The sequence below is a fragment of the Patiria miniata genome, unplaced genomic scaffold (genome assembly GCF_015706575.1).
Source record: "Patiria miniata isolate m_02_andy unplaced genomic scaffold, ASM1570657v1 HiC_scaffold_30, whole genome shotgun sequence".
Lineage (NCBI taxonomy): Eukaryota > Metazoa > Echinodermata > Asteroidea > Valvatida > Asterinidae > Patiria > Patiria miniata.
In genome coordinates this window covers 7,727,643-7,739,391 of record NW_024037070.1, presented here as the reverse complement: position 1 = coordinate 7,739,391, position 11,749 = coordinate 7,727,643, and the positions used below count along the sequence as shown (strand labels likewise).

The window sequence follows — 11,749 nt, the reverse complement described above, 5'->3', positions numbered from 1 at the left end:
TTGCAGTTCAAGTGTTCGAGATACATGAGTTGGTAAAAGTAAAAGAATATGAGTAAATGAAACTAGGGAAACGAAATGGAGTGGTCTGAATACCCCCCCCCAAAAAAAAATAAAGTAGGGCCAGAAAAATACCCCTGGCATCAAATGAGTTGGGCTCCATCCCCCACCAGACTTCTGGAGATGTTAAGACCATTTGTTTAGGAACTCTTGCTCAAATATTGGTACATATTTTGCTTCATAAATATTAACTACTGTGAGGAAGATGTGAGGCAAACGTTCAGACTTCGTTTATATGGTTTTGACGTTAACAAATAACATTCTTGAGCAAGAGACGAACCCGGAACGAAGCCGAGGTTTGGACTTATCATGCCAGCAATAACAGTGAACGATAGGGGGCGGGCGTCAAATTATGAAGCGAGCAACTTTTCAAGTTGTAACAATTGAGGGCGGTATTTAAACCAAATGACGTCTCGAGCAATGTTGACGTTGAGCTGAGGGTGAGGCTCTTATTAAATTGGGTAAATTAGCACTTATCTCACTTTGTATCTTGACTTTAGCTGTATAAATGTGTAGATAAAGTATCTGTTTTGTATTTGTGACATATTTATAAAATTTAAATCAAATAAAATCTCTGTAAATTATTCATCAAACTTTGTCTTTGAGATTGACACTTGATTAATGACAAGCATAACAAGCGATACATTACAGTGATTTATGCACAAACCTATGGGTGGTTGGGTCAGTGGGGGAAGAGTGCATAGGGTTAATATATGGGCGATCATGTATCTACAGGCCTGGTTCCTATAACAAAATCACCTGCAGTTGCAGGTCGCATCAGCTGAGACATGGTAAAAATGCTAAAACACTGATGGAAAAAGAACATTTTTGCAAGTTCATTCACAGAACTTGATCTCTCTTGGCTGTGTATGTATTTTCCGTGTTGATGAATTTATTTCCAGATCATACTACTCCTATTTTGAGTGATATGATGCAGTATGTTTCCCTGAAATTTCCTACCTTAAAAACGTGGTTAGTTGGTTTGTTTTTTTTAGACTGAATGTACACATCACAGCATATTCCAGACTGTTATATTTACTGTACAATATTGCATACAGGATTTCTTACATGAGTATTCAATGTAATTATATAGTATATCTCAAAATGTACTTAATTTAGTTTACTTGCAGATTTGACTTACAGCCGTTATAGGTGATATCTGCCAGCAACCATGGATCGCAAGCACATCTTGAGTCTACTCTTTGTACTTGTCTTCCATGCGCATGTCGTGTACAAAATAGTCGGTGCACCAGCAGCAGATACAGTGGATCACAATGAAGGTATGTTAATGGCTATGTACATGTACGTGTAAATAAAGGGGATAGTAGTTTGAAGAAGTAGTGGTCAACGTACAGTTCAAGATTGGCTACAATCCCGGCCAAAATGGTTGGGACACTTCCTGAGCCTGCCACGGTCACCCACTCCCCGGTCAATGTTGTTCTCTCCAGCTGATGGAGCACACACCGCGCAATGAGAGACAACATTGAACGGGGGCCCGGGGGTTGGGGGCCCAGCGAGATTTGGCCAGGATTGTAGATTATTCTCGGTGACCCTCTTAAACATGTTTATATCTGTCCCATCACATTGTCAAACCCCATTCATAAACACCTGTTAAAAATTGTAACCTGATAATTTTGACGGTATACAAAACTGTACACATTTAAAAACTTGGCAAACTTGCAATAATTTCATTCTTCCGTTTTACTCCATGTTCAGAAATGATATACACATGTACCTAAATATTAATTCTTACAAAACATAAAAACACAATTGTCGGGCATTTCTACGTGTAGGTCAGATCAGGCAACCTCGCGAACCATCCAACAAGAAAGCAACCGCCATCCCAGAGCAGATCCACATTGCCCTCGGCGACGCCGTGACAGAGATGGTTGTCATGTGGTCAACACAAGCTCGGTCATCATCAGTGGTCAAGTACGGCCCGTTGCTGGACAGCTTGAATCTGGTGGCCAGCGGTGACTGCGTGGAATTCTCTTGGCTGGAGGGCAACGCAGAGGGTTTGCAGTTCATTCATCGGGTCAAGTTGAGGGTGAGTCTTTTTGAGAAATATGGGGAGTTTTGGCGTAGTGGTTAGGGTTCATGACTCATGATCAGGGGGTCAGGGGTTCGAATGCAGCCGCTGGCCATATGTCATGTCCTTGGGCAAGCCACTTCACCTCCACTTGCCTCTCTCCACCCAGGAGTATAAATGGGTACTGGCATTAGCTGGGGAGTAACCTGCGATGGACTAGCATCCCATCCAGGGGGAATAGAAATATTCTCAGTCGTTTCATGCCACTGAAACCAGAGATAAATGCTGGCCTGATGGGCCATATTGTCTCGTAACAGACTTTAATTTACTTCTTGAGAAACGTTGGACATTTATCAAAGCTGTGCCCCAGCTTTGATCAATGTATGAGTCACAGTTTGTTACAAGCATAGCTTGCTACAACAAGTACATGTCTGACTAGATTGCTTTTATTGTCTCCACTGTAGTATGTTCTTCCGTTATTGTGGGATGTTTGTTTAAAACAGATTTCATACTTTTTGGAAGGATGTTATACATGTTATAGAGCAAGAGTTGAAGACCCTCTTTTTACTTTTGACAGCTCATATTTTTCACTTTCTGTTTTTTTATAAGAATCTCCTGCCAGCAACTAACTACTCATACAAGGTGGAGAGTGATAGCCAGGAAAGCTCGATGTTCACATTTGCAACATTGCCAGACACAACGGTATGTAGTTATTTATGCCGTGAGTATCATCTTCCAGTAAAGTCCCATGAAATCAGTTTTAAGTGAAAACATTTTTTTCTACAGATGAAACCATTCCACAGAATTGTGTGAAAATTTGGAAACTTCCTCTAGATTTCAAATTGTTCTATTGACTACCATGCTGTTTCTGACTTCTAATAGGACATATTTGTTTATTTCAACACCTCGTTGTAAGTTCAGTAATGTAATGTAAAAAATTATAGTAATGTGTTCATGCGATGGAACAACATGGGGTTCAGGCATAATTTTACCCACCCTGAAACACCTTAACTATACAGGCATGCGATATTACTGGTCTGAAATGTACATTCACACCCTATACTGACAAGTATGGTTTCCTGTGTGCTTGTATTCCCAACTGCAGGACTGGTCCCCAACGCTGCTTGTATTCGGAGACATGGGTCACGTTGGTGGGGCGCCAAGCTTGCGTCTCCTGAACGAGGCGGCGACAAAAAGAACTGCAGATGTTGTCATCCACGTTGGGGACTTTGCCTATGATTTCCACGACGAAGGAGGAAAGGTATAGATAGATGTGTTTCAAGCCAGGGACTAGGCCTGTACCCTGGGTGGTTAGGGGCAGGTGTAACTCCAGCAGCCCCAGGAACACGTGCTTATCATCAGTTTAAGTATTGCCACATAACTACTCACACCAACGTCTACAAATACTCCTTGTTTCCAAGAACAATACCTACTTGGAACAACCTCCCTGCATCAGTCACCTCTGCTTCCTTTTCCCAATTCAAAAACCACCCTCAGTCTACCTTAGATATAAATCGGTCTTACGCGCAACCTTGGCGTGATATCCCGATGAGGGAACTTTGCCAAGCATCAGCGTAGAAGTAGAAGTAGAAGTATTTGCTCATGATTATTGATGTGTTTTTTTTTCAAGGTAGGGGATGCCTTCATGAATAGAATCCAACACGTAGCATCTACAATTCCATACATGACCTGCCCGGGCAACCACGGTGAGTAGAGCCAGTCACAATCCATAACTTACTTGCTTAACCCTAACCGAACTCAACCCATCAAAGTTCAACAGCAGTTTTTGTTCAAATCTGTTGGGATAGGTACAGTACCCCAAAACAGATGGTCTTTTGGTTTGGCATACCTCCAGAAACTAAGTCATGTCAGGGTCCCTGAAAATTCAATGCAAAGAGTGAATTGGACGCTAAATGTCAGCATGTAACTGGTGTGTTGATTGATTTCAGAGATTCCAAACAGCTTCAGCCATTACCGCTATCGCTTCTCAATGCCCAGTCTGCCATGGCCGATGCCCCTGGAGAAAATGTGGTTCAGCTTCAACGTTGCCAGAGCACACTTTGTGAGGTATGTAAATACAAAACTACATCATTTGTGATGCGAGCAAGCTTAATGAGTCGTTTGTCGGGAATCTTCATTTGGAGATACAGGCCAAGTAGGGCCACTTCATCACATCACTTCATTGCATCTCTTGATGTTCCGACTTCCATAATTTTTGAACTAAAGATGGTATCAGCATGCTGTTTTCACAGCAGTAATGCTGAGATTGTGCTCTTTTCAAATCTGTAATAAAAAATTTTTTGACCAGGGTCGACAAATGACTCATGTAGGTTGATCGCATCACATCTAATCAAGAGGTCCACCTTTGTACCTGGTCTGAACAAAGCTGACTCTTAACTCTTCAACACACATCTCCACCTCAAAACGAAATGATATAAAAGAGTTTTTGAAAGAGAGTTTTTGAAATGAAGAAGCTGAGATCAAATGTTGTCTTGTGGGTATTATGACTATTAGCAGTGTGTTTTGTGGGTAAGTTTGAAATGCGCTACCCATAGCCATAACAGTCGGGTACCCGCGGAACTGTAATTTACAGACACAACGAACCCTGAAACTAAAAGTATATTAGGTGTTTCTCATTGTGCATGTTCCGCACAGTGGCACTTTCTGCGCCTTAGATAGACAAATTAAAACAAAACCGCAAGCTTGTTGTATTTGTCGGTAATTTGATTCATAATTTAAGAATTCTTTGGGTGCAAAGGCCTGTTTAATCTTTTTTTCTCTTTTGGAAACTTATCAAATAAAAAGAAAAAAATGTGCCACCCTTTCAGAAAGGTTGTGTTTGTTTATATGCAAAGAAGGCTTTGGGTAATAATACCCAAATAAGTGAACTGTTTGCTGAGCATTTTCAGTCGGGTATTGGGCATTATAAACGTATCTGTCCCAGCCCTAGTGGCCTTCCTGTGAAAGCAACAATTCATAATTGGCGAGTTATTTGGATTATGGCCAAACTAATGCTTTAAAAATGACTGAAGTGGCAACTAGTGTACTACCAGCTACTTACCTCCGCCGAGGAGGTTATGTTTTCGCCAGCGTTGGTTTGTCTGTATGTTTGTTTGTTGGTTGGTTGGTTGGTTTGTCTGTGGACAAAACTCAAAAAGTTGTGGACGGATTTGCATGAAAATTTGTGTAGGGGTGGTCCTTGGTACAAGTACGAATCGATAAGCTACAAAATACTACTGAGTATCAATAAAAAATAATGATAATGTTGGGTATTTATAAAGCGCACGTATCCACCAGGACTGGTGCTCAAGGCGCTATATCATTATTACCCCTGCTCATTGGGCCCATGAAATATTCCAAATACCATCTCAGCCATGTCAGCTCCCTGGGGAGTATAATATAGCTCGATGCAGCCTGTTAGGCGCAAGGAAGCTAATTCAACCTGTAGTTTGCATTTCTTTCCATACAAGTGTGCACAACACTTGTAAATTCTGTGGTATTTGGTACTTGACCCCCAAAGAACCCTTAGGGGGTTAGGGTTAAATTAGGGACCCTGACTAGTTCAGAAATACAAATTAAGAATTACTTTGGGGGAATGTGTTCAAATGACGTCAAATTGAACAAATGGAACCGAATAATCGACACTTCGATCAATTAAGCGGGTAACTGAATAATACTTGCAGCCCTACTTGACTGCAACAATAGCTATCAAGATATTGAATATGTACAATCTTTTTTATTTTTTGGGTGGGGGTGCAGTTATTCAACAGAAGTGTATTTCACCAACGGCCCCGTCGATGAGCAGTATGAGTGGCTACTGAAGGACCTAGAGGAGGCTAACAAACCGGAGAATCGACAGCTACGGCCCTGGATCATAGCCATGGGTCACCGACCAATGTACTGCTCCAACGGAAACAACGACGACTGCACTAACAAAGGCAGCAAGGTTAGAGAAAGGTGAGTCATGGACCGCAACAGTAAATCATAGACCAAGGGAAGGAAGCCGGGTTGATTGTTCATGAGTTGATTGTTCTGATTTCATCGCCTGCAGGCGCTGCTTCCCCCGCAAAGTAGGCCAGGCATTGAAACCGCCTACTCCGTGTAGCAGGTGTATATTTGTAAGGCTGATTCTTAAAAATACATTCCTTGGTTTTTCAGTATTTTGATGGATTCTGGACTGCAGAGCTCACTAAAAAAATATCTTGGCAATGGCCTTTTTATGTTTTATGTTTCCGAGATGGGGAAAAGATTTGAGGATTTTCATTTCATGCGTGCGAGTTAACTGGTTCTCTTTAGAACCACAGAATGTATGGCGCCTTACAGGGAGAGGGCAGGAGGCTGTGCAATTTATGAGACAAATCCTGGAGTTTCTTAAAAATGCGATATGCATAATTCATTGCGTCTTTCTTACAGTGATTGAATGCCGAGAGGAGACAGCGTGGAATAAAAATGTAATTCCTGAATTGTAGCACCATGTCAACTAATTACCTTTGATACATGTCTGTTTCTACAAGGAATCTTTGTTCAAGGATAAGGCCTATTGCAGATCTATACACACCGTAATATGCTGTCACCATGGGTGTACAGGCATTACATTCACTGTGTGGACTTCCGAACAAAAGAGGTCCACATAAAGCAGGTAGCTGAACCACAGAACCAGTACTCGAAAAAGAAGAAAACTGAATATTCGGTTGCTTCCAATCCAACATCGTAGGCTTTGTTGACAGATAATTACCATATTGTAGTTGAGATCAGATTTTTTCAAATGTAGTTTCTTTTTTACTCCCATTTTATCTTTGGTTCCTTTGCAGTTTGGAGGAGCTGTTCTTTTCCCAGGGGGTGGATATAATCATCCAAGGCCATGAGCATTCCTATGAGCGGCTCTGGCCAGTGTACATGGAACAGGTGTACGCTGAGAACTACACCAATCCCCGGGCACCTGTGCACATCATTGGCGGGGCGGCCGGCTGTAATGATTGGTATGGCTCCTGTGCAGACCCAATTCTGTTTCCTCGCGGTGAGTGTTTGAAATAGTGTTTTGAAACTTTTCTTGTTTAAAGGGAATATACAACATTTGCTAACATCAAAAACTAAAACTACCAAATTATTATGAAATACTTTACTGGACTGCAAATGACAGTGTAAAACATCCTGTGAAATCATTACACCTACTGTGCTGTCATTTTCAAGAAAAGTGGCATTTTAGTATCACTTTCACGCTGGTCAGCCGACCAGCGTTAGAAAAAAACTTGCTTTTTTCAAATAGTGCCCCCAATATGTCATATTTAGTTTGTCTGCATTTTGTTTACAATCGACTTCACACCTATGAAAGGGGAAAAGCCAGCTAGGCTGGTTCCCTGACATAATGATTCCCAGACGTCTATAAATTGCTGTGTTTCATCTTAAGTGGGGTCAGGGAACCAGACTGCAGAAAATTGTTTTTCTTGGATTTTCCAGCATCTACGAACACAGAAACACAAGCAAGTCAGTGTAACAATATTTGCTATAATCCCCCAAATCCATGCATTTTTGAAAGTTACAGCAAAGAAATGTTGTATATTCCCTTTAAGCATTTCAATGTTTATGGCTTATGAATATGCATGAGGTGTTATATTATCTTCCGTTTGATCTTTCAGGCCCCTGGTCCGCCTTCCGATCCTGGCTTCCTGGGCTGTACGGAATCGGCAAATTGATACTTCACAATGCAACGCACGTCCAGTGGCAACAACTCATTGCGCTCAACGGTCAAATCATGGACGATGTGTGGATCGAGCAGAATCATCATGGCAAATTCTCAACCACTCCCAGTGACCAAGATAGCTGAAAAAATTGCGTTTTACAGCCCTTGGCTGACTTGTAAATTACAGACACGTCAAGTTGCTTGCTGATTTTATTTGATTCGTAAATTTTAGCAATAAAACCGAGGATTCCTTAAAAGCACCCTAGGCACTATAGCTCGCAAGCCTGAAGAAACCTGTAGAGAGGAGACCATGAAGAATCAAAAATAAGTTTGGGATGTGGGAGGAAAACCTCAGAAGAATTTTTGAAAGGAAAACCTCACAGAATCAGTATAGGGACTGAAAAACCAATCCACATGTGGACCTACAATCCCGGCCAAAAGGGTTGGGACACTTCCTGAGCCTGCCACGGTCACCCACTCCCCCGCTCCCCCGGTCAATGTTGTTCTCTCCAGCTGATGGAGCACACACCGCGCAATGAGAGACAACATTGAACGGGGGTTGGGGGCCTAGCGAGATTTGGCCAGGATTGTAGGTAGGACTGGAACCCGGACCATAGAGGTGGAAGGAGACAAAAGGACCGCTATGCCACTCCTCTTTTGATTTGACTCGGGTTTGACTCCTGTTAGTTCTCTTGGCCCACCTGGGGCAGCCACGACAGTTGACAGTATGGCAGTTGGCAGACCACAGGAATTCGTCATTTATAAATGTTTCAAATAACAGAAATGCCGAAACTCTGTCAAAAATGGGCATTTTGGCTACAGCTTTTCAGCATTAAGCGTCGATGTCAAAAACCAAAGCTAGTTTCTCACGACTAATTGACCTTTGAAGTTGGGTTACCCGAGGATCATAAGGCCTTGTGAACGTTGAATTTGCCCAGCTCACTTCTTATACTGGACTTCTGTTGTCTGAGTCAACCGAGTAAAGCTACGTGATTTACCCTACACGTCACTCTGACAGATACATGCGTTCCAGAGCTTGTTTTCAAGTGCTTCTCTATGCTGTATGCCTCTATGAATGTTTTATTTGAAGCCAGATTTGTATTAATAATGATTGTTCCAGACTGCTGATGTGAAATGAGTATTCCTTACTTTGAGTAAATTGGGAACAGGTCCCACGTGTGAAAATTCAAAACGGTAAGGGGTTAGCCTTGCATTTTTATCAGAAAGTGGCGAAAACAAATTTTTAAACAAAATTCAAAACGGTAAGGGGTTAGCCTTGCATTTTTATCAGAAAGTGGCGAAAACAAATTTTTAAACAAAATTCAAAACGGTAAGGGGTTAGCCTTGCATTTTTATCAGAAAGTGGCGAAAACAAATTTTTAAACAAAATTCAAAACGGTAAGGGGTTAGCCTTGCATTTTTATCAGAAAGTGGCGAAAACAAATTTTTAAACAAAATTCAAAACGGTAAGGGGTTAGCCTTGCATTTTTACCAAAAAGGGGCGAAAACAAATTTTTATCAAAAAATTCAAAATGCTAAGGGGTTAGCCTTGCATTTTTATTTAAAAGGAGCGAAAACAACTTTTTGATAAAAATGCAAGGCTAACCCCTTACCGTTTTGAATTTTTGATAAAAATTAGTTTTCGCCCCTTTTTAATAAAAAAGCAAGGCTAACCCCTTACCGTTTTGAATTTTTGATAAAAATGTGTTTTCGCCCCTTTTTGATAAAAATGCAAGGCTAACCCCTTACCGTTTTGAATTTTTGATGAAAATTTGTTTTCGCTCCTTTTTGATAAAAATGCAAGGCTAACCCCTTACCGTTTTGAATTTGTGATAAAAATTTGTTTTCGCCACTTTTCGATAAAAATGCAAGGCTAACCCCTTACCGTTTTGAATTTGTGATAAAAATTTGTTTTCGCCACTTTTCGATAAAAATGCAAGGCTAACCCCTTACCGTTTTGAATTTTTGATAAAAATTTGTTTTCGCCACTTTTTGATAAAAATGCAAGGCTAACCCCTTACCGTTTTTGAATTTTTGAAAAAAAAAATAGTTTTCGCCCCTTTATGATAAAAATGCAAGGCTAACCCCTTACCGTTTTGAATTTTTGATAAAAATGTGTTTTCGCCCCTTTTTGATAAAAATGCAAGGCTAACCCCTTACCGTTTTGAATTTTTGATAAAAATGTGTTTTCGCCCCTTTTTGATAAAAATGCAAGGCTAACCCCTTACCGTTTTGAATTTTTGATAAAAATTAGTTTTCACCCCTTTTTGATAAAAATGCAAGGCTAACCCCTTACCGTTTTGAATTTTTGATAAAAATTTGTTTTCGCCACTTTTCGATTAAAATGCAAGGCTAACCCCTTACCGTTTTCGTTTTTGGAAAAAAATTGGTTTTCGCCCCTTTTTGAAAAAAATGCAAGGCTAACCCCTTAACGTTTTGAATTTTTGATAAAAAGTTGTTTTCGCCACTTTTTGATAAAAATGCAAGGCTAACCCCTTACCGTTTTTGAATTTTTGGAAAAAAAATTAGTTTTCGCCCCTTTATGATAAAAATGCAAGGCTAACCCCTTACCGTTTTGAATTTTTGATAAAAATTAGTTTTCACCCCTTTTTGATAAAAATGCAAGGCTAACCCCTTATAATACCGTTTTGAATTTTTGATAAAAATTTGTTTTCGCCACTTTTCGATAAAAATGCAAGGCTAACCCCTAACCGTTTTGAATTTTTGATAAAAATGTGTTTTCGCCCCTTTTTGATAAAAATGCAAGGCTAACCCCTTACCGTTTTGAATTTTTGATAAAAATTTGTTTTCACCACTTTTTGATAAAAATGCAAGGCTAACCCCTTACCGTTTTGAATTTTTGATGAAAATTTGTTTTCGCCCCTTTTTGATAAAAATGCAAGGCTAACCCCTTACCGTTTTGAATTTTTGATAAAAATTTGTTTTCGCCCCTTTTTGATAAAAATGCAAGGCTAACCCCTTACCGTTTTGAATTTTTGATAAAAATTTGTTTTCGCCACTTTTTGATAAAAATGCAAGGCTAACCCCTTACCGTTTTGAATTTTTGAAAAAAAAATTAGTTTTCGCCCCTTTTTGATAAAAATGCAAGGCTAACCCCTTACCGTTTGAATTTTTGATAAAAATTAGTTTTCGCCCCTTTTTGATAAAAATGCAAGGCTAACCCCTTACCGTTTTGAATTTTTGATGAAAATTTGTTTTCACCCCTTTTTGATAAAAATGCAAGGCTAACCCCTTACCGTTTTGAATTTTTGATAAAAATTTGTTTTCGCCACTTTTCGATTAAAATGCAAGGCTAACCCCTTACCGTTTTCGTTTTTGGAAAAAAATTGGTTTTCGCCCCTTTTTGAAAAAAATGCAAGGCTAACCCCTTAACGTTTTGAATTTTTGATAAAAAGTTGTTTTCGCCACTTTTTGATAAAAATGCAAGGCTAACCCCTTACCGTTTTTGAATTTTTGGAAAAAAAAATTAGTTTTCGCCCCTTTATGATAAAAATGCAAGGCTAACCCCTTACCGTTTTGAATTTTTGATAAAAATTAGTTTTCACCCCTTTTTGATAAAAATGCAAGGCTAACCCCTTATAATACCGTTTTGAATTTTTGATAAAAATTTGTTTTCGCCACTTTTCGATAAAAATGCAAGGCTAACCCCTAACCGTTTTGAATTTTTGATAAAAATGTGTTTTCGCCCCTTTTTGATAAAAATGCAAGGCTAACCCCTTACCGTTTTGAATTTTTTATAAAAATGTGTTTTCGTCCCTTTTTGATAAAAATGCAAGGCTAATCCCTTACCGTTTTGAATTTTTGAAAAAAAAATTAGTTTTCGCCACTTTTTGATAAAAATGCAAGGCTAAACCCTTACTGTTATGAAATTTCATAAAAATTAGTTTTCGCCCATTTTTGATAAAAAGCACGGTTTTTTTATTTTTGGTTAAAAATTTGTTTTCGCCTCTTTTTGATAAAAA

General features: G+C 39.6%; 1 protein-coding gene across 3 annotated transcripts; it reads left to right on the top strand.

The window, feature by feature from the left end:
- Window positions 1-416: 416 nt before the first annotated feature.
- On the top strand, window positions 417-8,247 carry LOC119739449 (acid phosphatase type 7-like). 3 transcript variants are annotated; one of them, XM_038214409.1, is made up of 10 exons: window positions 417-518; window positions 1,201-1,337; window positions 1,851-2,104; window positions 2,696-2,788; window positions 3,192-3,347; window positions 3,717-3,792; window positions 4,036-4,153; window positions 5,846-6,043; window positions 6,898-7,103; window positions 7,723-8,247. In XM_038214409.1, exons 2-10 carry the CDS (start codon window positions 1,229-1,231, stop codon window positions 7,908-7,910), a joined length of 1,398 nt encoding a protein of 465 aa, XP_038070337.1. In that variant the 5' UTR covers window positions 417-518; window positions 1,201-1,228; the 3' UTR covers window positions 7,911-8,247. The 3 variants fall into 3 exon arrangements, with proteins under 3 accessions (XP_038070337.1, XP_038070338.1, XP_038070336.1); XM_038214410.1 differs by having other exon boundaries at window positions 425-497; XM_038214408.1 differs by having other exon boundaries at window positions 430-518; window positions 1,188-1,337.
- The last annotated feature ends 3,502 nt before the right edge of the window (window positions 8,248-11,749 follow it).

Coding starts and splice junctions, on each gene's coding strand:
- LOC119739449 (XM_038214409.1), top strand. CDS start 1,229: ATGGATCGCAAGCACATCTTGAGTCTACTCTTTGTACTTGTCTTCCAT. Junction 4,154..5,845: donor GCCAGAGCACACTTTGTGAG/GTATGTAAATAC, acceptor GTGGGGGTGCAG/TTATTCAACAGAAGTGTATT. Junction 6,044..6,897: donor GGCAGCAAGGTTAGAGAAAG/GTGAGTCATGGA, acceptor GTTCCTTTGCAG/TTTGGAGGAGCTGTTCTTTT.